Genomic DNA, 19,787 nt, shown 5'->3' with positions numbered 1-19,787 from the left:
CGGCCCTGGCCCCGCCTCCTCAGCGCCGCCGGCGGGCGGCTGCGCGTGGCCCCGCTTGCGACGTGGAGCCCGGCCGCGCGCAGGCGCGGGGCCGCCCTGCCCCCCCCTCCCCTCCCCGCCGCGCCGCGCCGAGCGCCGCCGGGCCCCGCCGCCGGGCCGCGGGCTCTGAGGGCAGCTGGGCTTACCGTCCGCCTCCGCTGCTTGTGCCCGGTGCCGCTGCCTCCGCACGGGCCCGGGGACGCGGAGGATGAGCTGGTTCAACGCTTCGCAGCTGTCCAGCTTCGCCAAGCAGGCGCTGTCGCAGGCCCAGAAGTCCATCGACCGGGTGCTGGACATCCAGGCCGAGGAGAGCCCCTGGCCCGACGCCGTCATCCCCGACTACGGTGACGGTGAGTGCGGCCGGCGGCGGGCCGCCCCCCCACCCTGTGCCGCCGGCCGCGGGGCGGGCTGAGCCGCCCTGGCCTCCCTCCGGCCCGGCCCGGCCCTTGCCGCGGGGCGGAGCGTCCCCCCCGCCCGGTCTGTCCCCCTCACCCGGGCGGGGGGTGACCCCCGGGGAGACTGGGCCGTCCCCCCCGCCCCAAGCCCGGCCTGCGAGGCCTGCGCGGCGCCTCACGGCCCTGGCAGGCGGGGGGGGGACCGCCGGGCAGCCTCGGCGGAGGGTGGTACTGCGCCCCTTACCCGTGCTGCTCACGGCGTTATTGTTTTGCCGAGACGCTAATAGATGACAAAACCTCTCAGGTAGCCAAAAAGGGGGTGTTATGTTCTCTTTGAGGCACGCGTGGGTTCTCCCTTTGCCCCAGAGTTGCGGAGGAGCAGCTGAAGCCTGCCCCACGCAAAGCACGGAGTGCCCGCTGGCTGCGGCGCCAAGTTCCCACCTCCCGGCGCCTGTCGGAGGGAATGTGGCCGTGGCAGGGCTGTCCCGGCTCGGTTATGGGGAAGTGGCTCCGCTGTGCGTGGGCTGACATAGGACCTGAGAGCCACCAGGCCCGAGCTGCTGTTTGGAAAGGAAAGAGCAAAAAGGAGCCCTCTGCTTAGAAACCCGTTTCCCCCTAAAGAATGCCTTACAGATAGGAATGGATAAAGAAAAGGGTCGGAAACAGCTCATCGGGAAACAGCGTCCTGCTACAGTGTGCAGTGCAGCATATCTAGAAGACATGTAGTTGTAGGAGGAGGTTGTTTCGGGCTATACACACAGCAGAACTGGATTTCTGAGAATCAAAATCTGCAACTATTGAAAGCGTTTCTAGGCTGGTTGTTCAGCAAAGTGTAGGGTCAGTTTTGCGTGTCTTTCTCTTTTGTAGCAGCAAGGGCTTGGCAGTCGCTCAAGTAGTCCAGTGTCACCTTAAACGATACTAATTGTTCGTAGAAGATTGATTGCATCGTGCTTATGAAAACTTCAGACTTGCCCAAAGAATTTAAAAATTTATTTTATATCTTAGTATTTATAGTAGTTCTGTAATTCATCAGGAAAGCAGCAAAGATCAGCCTGCAGATGTTTTTCGAGGAAAATGTGATTGTTTTTAAAAGAAGTCAAAATATTTTCTGAATGTTACAGTTCACTGGCAGAGCTTTTTCTGAAGCTATTGAATCATGGACAGGGCAGTAATAAATCAGATGTTTGTTGTATTTTTGGCAATGAGAGCAGTAATTATCTGATTTGACATCTTGAGGCCAGCAGCTATGAACAGTTTCTAAAAGTGGTAGTTTGCTTTAAATATTATAACTTGGCGTTTTTTAACAGATGCTGCTTTATCAAGTGAGTTTGTTTTTAAGTAGCCTGAAATAGTTATGTTATCCAGATTATGTTTGTAGGTCTAAAATCAACTTTAATACTATTTTTTTGATTTATCTTTCTTACTTGGGATGCTGAAATTTGATGCTGAAATTCTTATTATTCTTTCTGTTGACAAGTCCTAGAAGACCTGCAAGAAATACAATAATAGGAACTGTTGATGTTTTAGGGCAGCTTCAGAACTAATCAATTCAGTATTTCACCACAGGAAGAAGAAAACTATGATCTTGTGTGTGCTGCTGACAATGTGTGTTGTCAGCTTCATGCTGTTGTTTGGTTTCTGAGGGAAAATTGAAATTGCAAATTTCACAAATTGAAAGGGCAAGAACCCTTCTTACAGTGTACATGATACAAATATTAAAAGCTTGTTCCCTCAGTTTTTTGCAATGGTGCATGCAGTGTTTGTGTGCTACTTGGCAGATGGCTTTCAAGACCTAGTAATTGTTTCATCCTCCTGTAATCTGTTTAATTCTCTGCTTTTAAACTACAGTTTTTCAGATTGTTTTGCTTAGCCTTCTATAACTATACAAAGCAGACAGCGATATTCCCCTTTGCTTGCTCCCTTTTCAAAGGAAATGATTGCTTTTTGTGCCCAAACAGGCTTCACGCTTGCCTTTACAGCTTTTAGAATGTTGTGTGAGCTTGTGTCCCCTTCCCAGACACTTCCCTCTATCTCCTTTCTGAAATTCTCTCTTGGATTAGTGGTGGAAGTTCGGTGTGGTTTCTTGCTGCCTTTGCTGAAGTTACTCTTAAACAGGGAGGGAGCAAGTTGTTTCCATTCAGGTGCTCCTACTTTCTAGAGGTGTCTGTGTCCACCTTAAGTCTTACTTGAGAATTACTTCATGTCTTCCTCAAGCTTCTTTTGCTTTGTCTAAAAATCGGTTCCAAGCTTTGTAAGGAAGTAGTAATGAAAGTGGTGGTGTTTGTAATCATGTATAATATTCACTTTGTTACATGATACTGAAAACATTTTTTCTGAACTGTTGCATCTAAAAAGACAAATACTGAAAAAGAATACATTTGAAGTATTCTTGCCTCTCTGTTTTTTTTATTGTTTTAGGAACAAATTCTCTCATAAGTGGAGGATGGGATACATCTTCCTGGGGCTTAAGTTCAAATACAGAACCACAGAATCAGCCAATATCGCCAACAGCAATCACTAAGCCGGTGAGGAGGACGGTAGTAGATGAATCTGAAAACTTCTTCAGTGCCTTTCTCTCTCCAACAGACGTTCAGAGTATACAGAAAAATCCGGTGGTATCCAAACCTCCAACCAAATCACAGAGACCCAAAGAGGAGGTGAAAAGCACTTTAAAGGAATCTCAACACCCCAGTCAGCTGGAAGTACCAGTGCCTACAGAGGCAGAGGTAAAGGATTGCTCTGTAGCTGGCCTAGTGGACTTAAAAAACCTTGATGTTCCCAAGGGGAAAATAGAAGAGAATTCTGTGCTTAAATCTAATGCCAAGCATGAAGAAAGCACAAATGAAGTCACTGACAAAAAGGTGTCTGCTCTAAATTTGGAAGTACCTGAAGACGCTGTTAATGAAAAATCCAGTGTAGGAGGGAATGGAAGGGGAGGTGCACTGGATAACACTTCACAGTCTCTTAATGCAGGTGCAAAAGACGTGGGTTTGGAAACTAAGGAGAGAAAGACTGAGGACAGGCAAAGCAATACTCCATCACCTCCAATTAGCACTTTCTCCTCGGGGACATCCACAACTAGTGATATTGAAGTTCTGGACCATGAAAGTGTAATAAGTGAGAGCTCAGTGGGTTCAAGACAAGAAGCTGCAGATTCAAAATCCAGTCTTCATCTAATGCAGACGTCATTTCAGCTCTTATCTACATCTGCCTGTGCAGATTATAATCGTTTAGATGACTTCCAAAAACTGACCGAGAGCTGCTGCTCCTCTGATGCTTTTGAAAGAATTGATTCATTCAGTGTACAGTCTTTAGATAGTAGAAGTGTAAGTGAAATAAATTCAGATGATGAGTTATCAGGCAGGGCTTCTGCTTCAGCATCTGTTGCTGTCAGTCCTTCTGCGCCAAAGACAGAAACGGTTGATGCCCTGAAAAATAAATCTGAAAACTTGAATGACGCTCCTGTTTTACATGCTGAGGAAGCTGAGATGGAAGAGAGTGGGAGAAGTGCAACTCCTGTTAATTCTGAGCAGCCAGATGTTTTGGTTGCTGCCGTGCAAACTGCTGAAGAACAGATTGTGAGAGAGGAGACTGAGGCGCAGCAGGATGCCGTTGGAAAAATGTTAGAAGAGGACACTGAAAAACAAGAGCTTAAAAAGGTAATTGCAAAATGTGTTTTGTAAACACACCCTTTAGTTACAAATGAAACTCCTATCATCGCCTTATATAGGTATTAGATTCACCTTATTTGATTGAATTAATTGATGCTGAACTACCTTACCTTGTAGAAAACTGTCCTTGATATTTTGCAGTGGGATAATCCTGGTGAAATCTCAGGTCAAATAGTTTGGGGTTTCACCTAATCCACCTAGTTATCATTACTGTGAAGTGTGAGTAGTGCTAGCAAATGGGAAGCCGTGATAGGTCAAATGTGCTACTTTTAATTCTTTGGTGGGCCCCCCAGCCCCATGAAAGGTGGAAGAGATTTCCTGAAGTATTTTGGTTTGAATTATGAAACTACAAGCTGTTAATATTTGAGCAATAATCAAGATAATAATTTGAAAGTGTTTTTTTCTACAGACTTATAAAATGTCAAAATTTTATTATATTCCAGGAGCATTATGCATGTTCTTGGAGGATAGCAGTAGCTAGTGTAAATAAATCCTTTTTACTACATAAATTAATGTTTGGTTTTAACAGAAATTATCTTTACTTTTGAAAAGAAGGTGTGCTAGGCTTTATAATGAAAAAGATAAGCATAGTTATGGATAGTGAATATATTAAAAGAATTTTGTGTGGCTAGTTTAGATAGGTAGAATGGCTGGAGATGTGACAGAGTAGGATACTCGAGTATATGGAAGGCTGAGCTGGAGCTCTGAAGCAGTGTGTTTTGTCCAGTTCTGCCAGTGTGTTGTATGAACTATCTTTTTTCCATCTCCTTTGCCAACTTAGTGTCCCTTTACTATTGCTTTTAATTTCCAAGCCCCTTTGACATGGGTTTTGCTCTGCTCACAGTCTGTGTGCCAAACGTAGATGGCCTTGCCCTGTAGGCATGTTTGCAATACTGATGCTGTTTCTGTTAGTAATATGGGAAAAGCAGTACTTATTATGGAAGTTCTTAAAACCCCAGTGTAATCTGTGTTTTAAGGAAAGCATTTTTTTGTGTAAATTTTACAGAATGTCAGTGTAAATTCCATAGAGAACTCCAAAGCTGTGGACTGTTATCCATAAGTTTTCCTAACTTAAATGTTTATACGATGTGGGTAATAGTGTAATGGACCACAGCAGATTTTGTCTTTCATTGGCTGTGTTGAATTACACTTAGAGAATATGTTTCATTTGTTTATATTTGCATGTATGTTTGTGTTATTTCACTACATTTACCTTTCTGAAATCTGGTATTACAAAAATATTTTGATGATGTGAGCTAAGAGATTTTGACCCTGCCTGACGGTTTTCTTCCCTTATCTGATGCTGTTTTGCTGCTTTGTGCTAACGTTTCACAGAAGAGACCTATCAGCTCTGTTTAAAAACTTAATTTATAATCAGATTTAACTATAGATGGTTTTGTTGAGGAACTTAGCTAGGCAACATGTGCTTACTTAGTAGGATTTCCACACCTGTAGAAAACTGGTTTAAATATTGCCTAGTTCTAAATTAATGTGGCAGAAACACGATAATTTTCACTGACTTTTACCTCAAATTCCTAAAAACATTGAGAAGTTCAGCTTTAAATAGTGTTGGGAGGGAATGGTGGGGGGAAAGGGGAAGCCTGCCCCTCCTGTGTTTTAATTGTCCCATTCATCTGATCTTTATCTGTAAAAACATTGTCCAGATGATTGATTCATTAACTGAGAAACTGGAGAAGAGGGAAATACAGTTATTAAGTACTAGTAAAGAAAAGGCGCGCCTGGAAGAAGCTTATGATAACCTAAAAGAGTAAGTATGAAAATATACACAGTAGTGGGTGTAACTGTAACTTTACTGTAATACAATCCGTAGACAATATTGTAAAACAAGTAGCTTTATAACTAGAACAAAGGTTGCAAGGGATGTGCACTGTTTGGGAAAGGTGGAAATAATGATTGCATGTGCTGTGATGGTGTTATTTTAAAGACACATTATTTCTGGGGCCAAATCTCTTTTGGGAAGAGGCTAGTCAAAGACTTTTCAGTAAGCAAGCAGTAGGAATGACAAACGTAGTGTAGAGTCAGACTTGGCTGTTAATAAAGGTCTTTGTTAGAAGACTGGATTCAGCTATTAAGGGAGGCTGGCTTTGCTGATACAGATGGGTGAACCTGATTTACTAAGTTACTTGCTGACTGAAAAGTAGGCTGTGAAAGTGTGGTAAAAGGTCTGGTTATAGGAAAAACCTGAATTCATTATTTAATTCAGTTTAAAGAAAAAAAAAGAAAAGAAAAGTTGGATTTACCAGTTTACTGATCAAATATCAAGTTTAAAAAATTTACAGATAATATGTGGAGGTATTATTTAGTAACTAAATTGGTCTTAACTTAAAAATACATTTAATCAATTTTCCTTGTCAAAAAGAACTTGATTAAAAAGGGCAAAACATTTAGGGTAAATCTGCATTTCATGGTTTTCATGGGTAAATTACTGAATTAATAAAGACCTTTGATTAGTACTTCTAATATAGATGTGGTTTTTTGGCCTTCTGGATAATGTGAAGTAAAATAAAATAAAAAAAGCAACACCCCCCCCTTTAAAAGCATTTAAAACAACCTGTTGCAAACTGCTTGGAATGTCACATAACTATGCAACTGTTCTGAAATGTTAATTTTAAATGTAGTGAAATGTTTAGAATGAAAGAAGAGAGCAGTAGCCTTTCATCTCTTAAAGAGGAGTTTGCTCAGCGAATTGCGGATGCCGAAAAGAAGCTCCAGCTAGCCTGCAAAGAAAGAGACGCAGCTAAAAAGGTAGTCTGGCTTTTTAGTGAAATTAATGTTTATTGGTTTAGAACACAATTAAATTTCTTGGGGTAGATTCATAAAAATTAAGAAGAATCGTGAGACTGACAGGTGCTACCTCATGGTATTAGTAACTAGAATAAGATGTTTCAAGCCTCCCAGGCTGCTTGGTGTTGACCCATGTATTTTTGCAGCTGTGTTGTGAACCAAGTTAGGGAACTCATTTAAGTTAAAGTTAGTCTGGGGAAAAAAAGGTTTAACTTCTCCTGTCATTTACCTTGTACCCATATATGCATTTGCATTGGTGTGAGGGAAAAGAATGGACTAGAGAAGTGGCAAAGAATGGGAATGGCTTCATTAGAGTTTTAACTGGTAGGAAAGTTAAGGACTGATGACAGATTAGTTTGGAATGAGCAAAGAAGTCTGCAGCAACAAAGTTTATGGAGTTTAAATGTTCTTGACCTGGTATCGCAGAGTTACATTTCCCTAGCTTATTACTAGTTTGTGAAAAGTAAACTCAAATCTGTAACTAGAAAAAAAAATACTCTTCATAGTTACTTTGTCACTGTGCATGTCACAACATTGGCCCAGTAGTAATTCAAAATATAAAAACTATTGGATACCAGTGTGGAATACAACAGTTTATTTTTATTACATTGCAAAAGTTTAAAGTATAGAAAATTAAATGGAAGGAGGAGTTGGAAGAAATCGTACAGAGAATTTATGGAGTCTCCATCCTTTGAGGTTTTTAAAGCTTGATGGAATAAGGCTTTGAGCAATCTGATTTGATCAGATAATCTCCAGAGTTCCCTTCTAACCTAAATTGTTTTCAAAGAAAAGCCTTTTGAGAGGAAGGGAGGGGAAAAGAAAAAGGTGATCAGTGTAACTTACTGTGTGTTTTTCCCAAGTATGTTTTAATAAATAGTCCCTAAGTATTTTATCCTTTTATTTAGGAAGTAAAGACTGTTAAAGAAGAATTGGCTACTCGACTTAATACCAATGAAACCGCTGAATTATTGAAAGAAAAAGAAGAGCAAATCAAAGGATTAATGGAGGAAGGTGAGAATTAAATTTTTTTTTTAATAGTGAAAATTTGTAGAATAATTTGAAACATACTGCCTTCACATAGAGCCTTCTTTATGTGGGGAAAAAATACAACATTTGAAGCATGTTCAATGTTTCTGAGCAATTGAACCATTTAGCTAAGAGCAAAGAGCAGCAGGAGGGATCAGTCAAATACAGGTGGCTAGCGGGGTACTTTCTGCAGCATGCATTGAAAGGTGCTGTGAGGTAAAAGCAACATGCAGAACCATGCTCCATGTTCCATTTGGCAGAAGTCTAACTAGGGCATTGTTCAAGCCATTTCTACAGTTTCTCCATTACTGCTTTTTAATTTTGGAAGTGTAATATTGTTACTAAATTAACAGACTATTTTGGTATTTTTTCCCTGATACTATGAGCTTATTTGCTTTACTTTCAAAGCCTTTCACTGCCTACCCTATCTCACTATAGCTTAGCATAGCAAGGCCATCTGAGGGATAAGGTAGTTTTAAAACTTAAGAGCTTGCATGAAAAAAATGTACGAGTAAGCATTTCCATACATACTTGATTATTATTTTCACAGAACCGAGGAGCAGGGGGAGATGTGAATAGAGAGTTCACAGAGTAACAGCAATGTGCACTAGCGTTATGTTCCTTTTCTTCACAGGAGAAAAGCTTTCCAAACAGCAGCTGCACAATTCCAACATTATTAAGAAATTAAGAGCCAAAGAGAAAGAGAGAGAAAATACTAACACAAAACAGAATAAAAAGATTAAGGAATTGGAAGAGGAGTTACAGCATTTAAAGCAGGTGAGATGTTTGGAATTTTTTTTAATGCTTTTTGCATTAGCTGCAGAGTAGCCTTTTAGAGAGGCTCTAGATAGTCTGGGGTTTTTTTCTTTTCTGGGACATTTCTCTATTTCATGTTTTTGGAATACTGAGGTGTGATTTCTGTGTGTGTTCTCAGAACAGTTTAAAATTATGGTCAGGTATCTTTCCAGCTGCTTATTTGCACCTGCACTGCTGGTTGTCAGATGGGCTGACAAAATTCAGTGCGCTACATTTATAGCTGGGAAAACCTATAGCAGCAAAATTTGGGCTTTTTTTTCCCTTTTTTTCTTCCCCCCCTCGGTTAGTGATTGAATCAAGATCTTAGAAGCAGCAGACCCAGTATGAGGAAGTATGTGGAACTGTGATGATGACCTCCCCCCCCTCCCCTGGGAAAGATGGGGGAGCAAAACCTTTCTCTTTGGCGAAGTGTTTGATCAGTTTAGTCGTTTGTGTAACTTCATCCTAACTAGTTGCCGGAGTTGTCATTGTCCTCGGATGGCATTGTCTACCAAGTGTGCTGGGATTAGTCTCATGCTTCTTGTTTGTGCTCTGATAGGTACTTGATGGCAAGGAAGACCTTGAGAAGCAGCATCGAGACAGCATTAAACAACTGAACAGTGTTGTAGAGCGACAAGAAAAGGATCTTGCTAAACTTCAGGCAGAAGTGGAAGACCTTGAAGAACGGAACAGAAGTGTTCAGGCAGCACTTGACAGTGCATACAAGTAAGCAGATAACCTGTGTGCCTGTACTCAACCGTACATTCAGCTTCTGTGTCTATTTCTTGTGCAATGCTTGTGAAATGTTAATATATAACAAAAGTTATTTGCAAAGTTTCTGTTACCATTGTAGTAACTGTAAATGAACTACTCTTTATTTATTTATTTATTTTTCTCCTCTCCCCCCCCCCCCTTCCTCCTCTAGGGAACTTGCAGATCTTCATAAAGCTAATGCTACAAAGGACAGTGAGGCACAAGAAGCAGCCCTAAGTCGGGAAATGAAGGCAAAGGAAGAGCTTGGGTTAGCTCTGGAGAAAGCGCAGGATGAGGCTCGGCAGCAACAAGAAGCTTTGGCTATTCAGGTGGGTCTTAGATGAGGTGGAAAAAAACCCTTTTTAATTAAACAAATAAATGTACTCACTCAGGTGGTGTGTGCATCTGACATAATGAACCAGCTGCAATATAAGGTGGAACTCATTTTTGTGTACTTAGCAAATACCCAAAGGATTTCTTTTCTGTCAACTTGTTCAGTCTTTAGTGGTAGTTGTGCTAAGCTTTAAAATCCCAATTCTGTTTTATAATACTTCAAATTTTATTTATTTAAATGAAATTACTTTTGACAGGTTCTGTGTTGTTTGTAGCGCTCTTAGCATAAAGCAAAGTTCAAGGAATATAGTTGGACAGAATTTTTAGTGATAGATAGATCAGTGTAACTATTTGTGTGCATGCAGAACTTAAGCCTGTAACTTGTAAACAGACATAGCCTCTCCAACAGTGTTTAAAAATGGTGTAGGACTGTAACAATTAATAAGGTGGTACTGTTAACTGGACAGGAGATTAGTGATGATGTCTTGTTTAGGTGGCGGACCTGAGGCTAGCACTGCAACGTGCAGAACAGCAGGCAGCAAGAAAAGAAGACTATTTACGCCAGGAAATTGGTGAATTACAACAGGTACTGCAGCAAATAGATGATGCCAACTTGTATGTGCCAGAGGGCTTTTAAAAACTGAAAGTAAAATGCTATCATGACATTAATAGCCTGAAAGAAAGGCTTTGTTTCCTGGTTACCTGTGGTACTTGTCCTGTGTAGAACAGCAATAAAAATATTAAAGGAAGTGGGTTTTTTCAATCACATATTGAAAACAAAATCACATTTTTTTATAGTGCCTCGTAATTGGAATACTGTCCTTTTAGTATAAGACAAAGTACAGCCATTAAGTTTGTGATAGTCCTGTAAAATTGCTAGCAAATACATTTGAATGGCTCTTTAGCTGCTTCTTGAGAATATTTTTATTGTTCTTAAGGTCCAGAAGATAGATTGTTGCCAGAATGGTTCAGGTGATGTCCAGAGGGCTGGACAATTCTGGGCAGTTCCTCTATCACGTATCTAAAAATGTTAGGCTTCTATTTTGGAATTTCACACTTTACTGTGACTTTGAACACATGAATTTTAGGATGTAAACCAACAGTAATGCAGTAATTTTAGAATGTAAGCCAACTGCTATGTGTTTAGCTGAATTCTATATTAATCTTTCAATCCATTATATGATTTGTAAAGCCTAATTGTATTTAATATGTGATCTTAGAGACTCCAAGAAGCAGAGAGCCGGAATCAAGAACTAAGTCAAAGCGTTACATCTGCTACACGGCCACTTCTCCGACAGATAGAAAATCTGCAAGCCACACTGGGAGCACAGACCTCTGCATGGGAAAAACTGGAAAAGAACCTTTCTGACAGACTTGGTAAGAGGGTTTCTAGCTTTTACTAAACTGTGAGGCTCTTGATGAAGATGTGAGATGGCTGAAGGTAAATGAACAGGGTTTGATACTTGCTCAGAGCATAGATAGTGGATCAGGAGATGTAAGCACAAAATGTTTTCCTGTAAGGAAATGAAATGGTGTGGGGAGTATTCAGCTAACGTTCTTGGACAGATAATTCACTGACACCCCCGAAAATGCCATGTAACATGATTGCACAGTGGAGGTGTTAAGGTGTACATGTCCTTACAGCATCTAAAGGAAGGATGCCTGCTGAGACACTGAAAGTATATGAGCATTTTCAGTTGTCAAGCCTCGTGCTTATGTGCTATATTGTAAAGGTTGGAGTCATTTACTTAGTGCATAGGTAATGAGACATACATTTGTTGATACAGTAGTAATTTATTACTTTAAATGAAAAATGCATAAAATGCCCAAAGACGGACCCAGAGAATTTGCTTCCTTTCTGGAGGCAATCTAGTTGCGTTCTGGAGAAGTGAATATGAAGTCTCCTTGTTCTGCATTGCTTTGATCCTCTAACTGTATGGTAGAAAATAATTTCTATTTAAATAGAAACCAGCTGTATTTTTAAAAAGAAAAATTAGCTGTATATTTAAAAAAATCTCAAATTATATTTTGATGCATAAATAAATGGCCTGTCTTACAGATGCTTGACAAAACAAGTTAAATTCTATGGTTTTCTTTACTTAATGTTAGGTGAGTCTCAAACTCTTCTAGCAGCAGCTGCTGAGAGAGAACGGGCTGCTACAGAAGAACTTCTTTCTAATAAAATTCAGATGTCTTCTACTGAGTCTCAGAATAGTCTTTTAAGGCAAGAAAATACACGTCTTCAGGCTCAGCTAGAAGTGGAGAGAAACAGATTGAAGAAAATGGAAAACGAAAACAGTAGGTGAGTTGCATTTTGGTTAACAGTATCTCTTTAAAATTGTAGAAAGGGGGTAAGCTATCTCTTAAGGCAAGAATCTGCAGCAGATCTTTGTGCAAGCGGGAAGAGTTGTTTCTTTTGAGTGTTGAGGAGCAAAATGTTGACAAAATGTTGCAAATGTTGACAGGAATTGATAAGGTTGCCCAGCTTGTAAAGGCTGCTTTGTTTCCTTCTAAAGATTGAAGCTGTTACTTTCATAATGTTCTAAAGCCTTTGAAGCTATGTTTGTTTAAAAGCATATGAATCCAGTGTAAACACGGGGTACTCAGTGACTTTCCCTACCTCTTTCTTTTCTCAATGTAGGTATGAGATTGAACTAGAAGGGCTCAAAGATGAATATGCAAAAACCTTGGAAGATGCAAAGAAAGAAAAGGTATTGCCTACTTCAGCTTTAACTATGTTATTATTGAAGTCTGAGCTATCAGATTAGCAACCTGTATTTATTTTTGTAGACACTGCTAGCTACACAGTTAGAAATGGAGAAGATGAAAGTTGAACAGGAAAGAAAGAAGGCAATTTTTGTGCAAGAAGCAGCAAAGGAGAAGGTACTGAACCCTAATATTTCTGTTCAGTCTTAATGATGCTATAATTATTTTAGTAGATATCTAGAATCTGAAACTGTCGTAAGCAACAAAGTGGACTTAGAGCCACACAGTATATACTGTCAGCCCAGGCATTAGAGACTTGGCTTTTTCTGTATTGTGACTGCCTTTTACTTCCAGTGAAAGAAGTGCTTGTGTTACACTCGCTGAAATGAGTCTTGAGTAATAGTCTATTTAACCTGAGAAGGGATAAAATATGCATAATGATTGTTATAATCTTCTGACTTTTTTGAATGCTCTTGGATTCTTTTTCTTCTGGACCTACTTGTTTTCTTTGCTTAGGCTACTTAGCATTGCTTCCACTGAATTCCTGTTTTGCATTTCATGTGACCACATGCTTTCCAGCTTAAGTCACAAGTCACAGAACGGTCCCTAATACTCCGTAGCTTTGTGACTTCTAATTAGCAGTTAACATTCAAGTAGAACTGTTTCTATTACTGCTTTCTTACCACTTCCAGTTCTAAAATCCAAGTGCTTTATTGTTCAGAGGCTAGCATACTTTCAGATGCTGCCTGTACAAAGAGGTCAGCCTGTTTGGAAGGTACATCAGTAAGGTATCAGCATGTGGAAAATGAAGAAGATTTTTTTTTTTTAAATTTATTAACATGCATCTAAAAAGAGACATACTTTTAGATTTAGGATATTCTTCCTGTGATACATTTGGGCACACAAAATTGCCTCTGATTCTCCTTTGGCTACTTGAAAGAAACATTCCTTTGGTGTAACTTGCAACTTCTGTCTTTGTTTCGTGAAAAGTTTTGAGAACTTGAAGATAGGCCATAAGTGTTAGTAGCACAGAAATTCTTCATTGTTGGAATTTCATATGTTTTAGTGGTGAGGGAGAGGGGAAGAGTTATCTGTCACACTGTTCTATGGTTGGTGGTGGAAAAGGGCAGTTTGTTCTTTACAGAATCTGTCATTTGCCACCTGGAAAACTTTTTTCTTTACCTGACTGGTGATGATGTATGCATTTTTTTTTTTTTTTATTATTTTTATTTTAAGGACCGGAAGTCATTTACAGTTGAAACTGTTTCAAGTACTCCAACTATGTCACGCTCTAGTTCCATAAGTGGAGTTGACATGGCAGGTCTTCAGACATCTTTCCTCTCGCAGGTATCGTAGATCAGTTATACTGGCCTTTTTGTTTTGACAGACTGCTTGCTTGCTTTCTTCTTCAAGAAGTTTTATTAGTAGAAAATTGCTCTTCAAGAACATATTTGCATTAGACAAAGTAATTCCTGTGCAGAAATGTCTGAAACCTGTTTACAAGATGTCTTATGATTGTAAAACAACTGTGAAAGACAATGTGAAACTACAGCTTTTATTGCGGAGTAATTATGCATGTGTTGGTGCTGAGTTCACAGGTCTAATTTCATCTAGAAGAGTTGAATAACACTAGTTATTTAGGATTTATTTTTACTAACCATCATGGTTTAGGGCACAACCCTGCTCCCTAGGCAGTATTACTGACTGTTGTGGTCTGTTATGGTTATTGATGTCCAAGCTAAATGGCAGTTGTATAGGTGACATAAGAACTTGCCAGTATGGAGCTATCTCAAACTGTATTCACCTGAAGCTTTTGTTTTTATGTTAAATATTAATGTTGAAGTTAAAAAACTTTTAAGCATTGAAGTGTTTTCCTGATAACTATATTTTTAAACCTTAAATGATGTAATACTTCAGGAGAGTGAAGACTGTAAAGTATGCATGTTTTTGTCTTGTTTTAAGCTTCTCTAACCTTTTCTTTGTAGGATGATCCTCATGATCACTCACTTGGGCCAATAGCTACTAGTGGGAGCAATCTTTATGATGCTATAAGGATGGGAGCAGGTTCAAGTATAATTGAAAATCTTCAATCACAGCTAAAATTAAAAGAAGGAGAGATTTCACATCTACAGGTACTGTAGTTACTCTTATGTAACCAAACACAGCATTTATAAGTATAAATGCTAATGCAATCAATATTATATTAGTGGGTTTATATTCAAAAAGCTTGGTCCCTCTCCTCACAGCAGAGTGCGTTCACTCTTCCCCTTTCATGACAGTTCTGTTAACCAGAAAAGCCCCTGGAGGTACATGTAGAGATGAGCAAGAGAAGGATTTGTTGCTGCCTTTCTTGTTTTGGCAAGGACCTATCCAGGCAACTGCAGTTGTCTATCTGAAAAAGAAAAAAACCCCAAAGCCAAACCACTGATTAGATTTGTGAAGAAAATGAGGGTGCATCTGAGGTGTGCTGTTTCATAGTCTGGCTTTAGAAAAAGCTTTAATTACTATATCAGAGTATTTTAATATGGTGTTTTATAAATACACCAAATTCTTCCCTCCTCCTAATTGTTAAAAGTGTTTACCTTTAGCTGGAAATTGGAAACCTTGAGAAAACTCGATCAATAATGGCAGAAGAACTGGTTAAATTAACAAATCAAAATGATGAACTTGAAGAAAAAGTGAAGGAAATACCAAAATTACGTACACAGTTAAAGGTAAGTGTATTTCTGTTGCAACTGGTATAAAATTGACATATTTGCGGTTTTTTAGGAATATGCCTATCAATTTAGGATTATATTTGAATCTGTCCCTAATCATAAATGACCAAAGAGCCTGTGATGTTTATATAAAGTAGAATATGAAAATGCCTACTCCATAACTAGGTAGTGACTTAGTTGTTAGAAATGTGTGGTGCATAAGATTGCATGCTAAATCAGGGAAAGAACATTTTTTTTGTTTGTCTCATTCAAGATGCTTGTCTGGAAGTAGTCTTTAGTAAAGGAGGTGTTTTGATACATAGCATGGATTTATGGGAGTCTAATGCAGAAGCTGAATGAGGTGCAGCAGTGATACAAGTAATGGGACAACTGTTTTAATCCTCTGAATGTTTAAGAAAGTAAATTGAAATATTCAAATAGTTTGGGAATAATTTTGGAAATTGTTGTTCTGTAAATACAGGCTGATAAATTTCGCAATGAAACATTAAACTGTGGTCATTCCTGCAGTGAAACTTAGTGCAGTTTGCTAATTGATGCTTGTAGCAGTTAACTTCAAGGTGCTTCAGTACGTCCTCTGAAGCCAGCATCAATTCTCTGTAGTCAAGGGTCTGTGTCTTAGGAACATCTTCCTTTTCTATCTAGAGTATAAATCTGGCCATATTCAGAAAGTCAAAGCATGAGATATTTTTGAAATCTGCTATGTGCTTCACTGTAAAGTAATTATACTTTGATAAGATACTGCTACACTCATTTTCCCTAACAGTGTAAAACACTATCCTAGTAGCAACTTTTTTAAAGTTGAAAACCAGTCAGGTAACAAACTGTGTCCTTACAGGATTTGGATCAAAGATACAATACAATTCTTCAGATGTATGGAGAGAAAGCAGAGGAAGCGGAAGAGCTCCGACTAGATCTTGAAGATGTGAAAAACATGTACAAGACTCAGATAGATGAACTTTTAAAACAAAGGCAAAATTAATTCCTGCTGGAACTCTTTAACATTATATGATAACAGATTGTAAAGATAATGGTTTATGTAAATGCTGAATTTAAATGTCTTGTAAAAATAACTGTATTATAGAAAATGTGACTATATAATAGAGTTCATATGTTGACAAAAAAATCAATGCTTTAAGTGTCTTGTACTGTCTGCAGTTAAGTTATTTGTGCAATATTTAATTTTTTTTTCAGTCATCCCTTTATTTAAGTTTTTGCTAAATGATGGACCATTTTACTTGTAAACAGTAGCAGAAGTGATGATTGTACCTTGTGAGACAGCACTGGAAGGCATGAGTTTTACTAAAGCAGCCCTTGATTCATAAACTCTGTATGCCTATGAAAATGACATTAGACGTCTTTCTTAAGTGTTCTTAATATGAGCTTTTCTAAAATCTCATCAGTTCGTTAATTTTTAATAACAATAGCAGTGTCTTGTTTTCTGAGGCATAGTTAGATATTTTTATGATGGGAAAATGGTATTTGTACTTGCAACTTCTGAATCTGTTAGGATGATAATTCTCTATTCTTACAAATCAGATTAGTCTGACTATTTTACACTAAGTCTTCTAAAGCAGAGTGTGAGACTCAGATAAGACTTGAACGGCTTCATCTTGTGTACTGCTTGCGTTCTCATGAGCTGTCTGGAGACAGCAGCTCTGCTCATAATTCTAAATGTCTTTAACTTTTAACACCAGAAATCTGAACTATTCAATATTTGTTCTAGATTTGGATACTGATCTTTGATAGTAGCTAAAACAGTTCAGAAGAATGCTGGAAATTGATTTTTTTTTTTTTTAATTTTATTTTAAATAAATTGCTGCTGCTCTCATGGTTCCTTGTATATAAGTAGCAAGGGTTAGACTTTTTGCAGAATTGTACTGTGACTTAATATAGTTTTCAAGCAATTCTCCAGTGGCTGCTGCGTATTTCTCATGTCATTCCTTAAGCAAGGTATTGGTCAAATAGCATCCACATGGCTTGAAGTTTAGCTGCATTTTTGGTAATGTCAGAGGAAATGTTTGAATTGGACCCTTGGGAATGCTGAGAATCGGGGGAAGAAGCTTGCGTCTTCCTCTCTGCATTCCAGACAGCAGATATTTTTGCTACATCTCAGAACTGTAGCTGTGATAGTTATTCATGTGAAATACTCGGCAGTTGAATTTCTTTGCTTGTGATACCATTGCCTCTATTGAGAGAGGGTTTTTTCCCATCTTCGCATGTTGTCGTTTGTGTTAGAGAGCTCAATTCCTGCTTGTGTATTCAGTGGCCTGAGAGAGAGAAATGATGTGAATGATGAGAACTTGCTTCTGGAGAAAAGCCTTTCAGTAATATGACTTCTCTGTGGGTGTTAAGAGATGTATTCCTCATTGGGAGAACAGTTAGTCACTGAAGTTACACAGGCAAGAGTATGTTCATGGAAAAGCCTAGTTCAGTTTGAGATTCGAGCAGTTACTCTGAGGATTTCAATAAAGCCACAGAGCAAGAACACTAGAATTTGTCTTAAATCCCCATCTGTCATAGAAACTTTAATTGCTTTAATAAAATAAAAGACTTTCTTTCTTTTTTCTTTTTTTTTTTTTTCTTTTTTTCATGGGGAGCGGGGAAAGAAGTGCCCTGTTACTGTCTTCATTTTAGTTTTGGGAACCAAGGTGAAATCATTTTTTCTTTTTTTCTTCTAAAACCTGAATTTAACACTTTGCCTTGATATTGAAGCATGTTTGGTTGGTCTAAGTTTCAACCCCACCCTACCACAACCCAACAAAAACCCATGCAAAAACCCAAATAGAAACTGTGTAAAAGTACTTGTTGGAACTTACTGGAATTGCTGTAAGTTAAAATGATGAAGTGCAAATGTTAGAAGTTCAGCCTTTTCTAAAAAAACCCAAATTTGTAATGAGGGTCTGGCATTAGAGATTCTAGTCAGCTTCTATCTATTGCACTGAATCAATGAATTTCTGATTTTCACCATTTTTTAATAGTTTTGGTAGACACATGCAGCATTTTCTTAAAAAAAAAAAAATCCTTTGAACTTTTATTTGGACCTATTTCTGCCAATGCTTCTGAAGGCAACACTTGCTGTGTAATGTGTGAGTAGATGCTCCTGAAGGGCTGAGACAGGTGCAGTTTTGAGTATGTCACAGACTATCTTGGGTTTTCTGGAAGAGCTTAGGTAAATGGGAAATGTTAACATGTCAGCATTAACTGTTTTAGATATAAAAGCATTTGTCAAGAGTATTAGATTTTTAAATTTTACAAAAGTGGATGTAAATATTTGTATTGACTATTTTTGGATTCTTTATTCCTGTTTAGTGCAACCTTTTACGATTGCATGAGAATCGGATGGCCTACCGTGTCTTAATCATCAAAGCCTTAGAAAACAAAGTGGCTGTTAGAAGATAACAGACTTTATTCTGGTATGGTCATCCTTGGTCTAAATCTTGTATGTTTGTTTTGAAGAAATATCAATGTCTGCTCAGACACCTTAAGTCCATTGCTATTACTGAGGTTGCCTAGAAGAGTAACATGCAAAATGAAAGGACCTGGAATACTAACGTCCGCTTCTGTTTATTATTTGTGGATATTCCCTCTGAAAGCAACTAACATACCTCATTTCCACTGCATATGCAAGTATGCAGAAATGCTCTTTAAAGGCTTACTCCAAGCATACTGCACAGAGGGGGCTCATTTCCTAGTCTGTGGGAGGTGACGAGGGTCTCCGTGGGTGGGTTGGGATGAGGGGCTGTTTGAGCTGGCGCTCGCTCCCCCCCTTGCATCCTTCACCAGTGCAGGATCCTGGGTGTCCATTTAGTTAAGGTTAGTTCTGTCAATTCTTCTTGTCTTGCTACACGTCTGTTGAAATTTACGTATCTGTTTTATTAAGGGCTATAATGATCCTGAATATGAAAGGGAATGGGTTGTTGCAGGGTGGAACTGGAACCCTTGGGTTTTAGCTGTAAAATGTGTATAAACTGTAAAAAGCCTGGGTCAGGGTGAAATAAAATTTTGTGCTAAGAGCATGCTCTGGTTCTCTTTGAGAAAATACTTAAAAATAGTTTTGTGGTGGGTGGGTGCGTGCGAACCACTTGGTATGAAAGGGAAATATTGCTGAAGTTGAAGTACATCAGCTGTAGTTTGAATTTAGAGCTACGGGTGCCAGCTGAAGTCCTGCGCTGTGGTGGGCACCGAGGCGCGGGAGCTGGCTCCTGGTGGATGCGCTGCAGCAGTGGGATTACAGATAACGCGGAACTGGGATGAATTCGTTTTGCCGGGGCAGGCGAGGCGGGGGGCGCCGGCAGAGCTGTCCGCCCCCCCCCCGGCACCTGCGGTGGGAGGGCGCCGTGCCCGGGCGGCAGAGCGGGGACCGGGCACAGGCGGCCGTGCCACCCTGGGCGAGGATCGCTTCTGACGGCGGCGGGGCTGTCGCTCGCCGTATGACAGCCGGGCTCCGCGGGGCCGCCTCAGGCGGGGGGCTCCTGCTGAGCGGCGGCAGGAAAAGGCCGTTTCCCTCCGCGCCCCGGACCGCTCCCGGTGCGGCGGCAGCGCTTTGT

General features: G+C 39.7%; 1 protein-coding gene across 1 annotated transcript; it reads left to right on the top strand.

Annotated features, from left to right (window-relative positions):
* The first annotated feature begins 92 nt into the window (after positions 1 to 92).
* On the top strand, positions 93 to 19,256 carry TMF1 (TATA element modulatory factor 1). Its single transcript, XM_055708638.1, has 17 exons — positions 93 to 389; positions 2,853 to 4,093; positions 5,770 to 5,873; positions 6,745 to 6,871; positions 7,816 to 7,921; positions 8,571 to 8,713; positions 9,291 to 9,457; positions 9,657 to 9,813; positions 10,311 to 10,403; positions 11,038 to 11,194; positions 11,927 to 12,119; positions 12,459 to 12,528; positions 12,608 to 12,700; positions 13,760 to 13,870; positions 14,509 to 14,655; positions 15,112 to 15,237; positions 16,076 to 19,256. Exons 1-17 carry the CDS (start codon positions 248 to 250, stop codon positions 16,217 to 16,219), a joined length of 3,321 nt encoding a protein of 1,106 aa, XP_055564613.1. The 5' UTR covers positions 93 to 247; the 3' UTR covers positions 16,220 to 19,256.
* Positions 19,257 to 19,787: the final 531 nt, after the last annotated feature.

Source organism: Falco cherrug, chromosome 4 (assembly GCF_023634085.1).
Source record: "Falco cherrug isolate bFalChe1 chromosome 4, bFalChe1.pri, whole genome shotgun sequence".
NCBI classification, from domain to species: Eukaryota; Metazoa; Chordata; class Aves; order Falconiformes; family Falconidae; genus Falco; species Falco cherrug.
The sequence above is the reverse complement of the archived record's forward strand: the minus strand, read 5'-3'. Positions and strand labels throughout refer to the sequence as shown.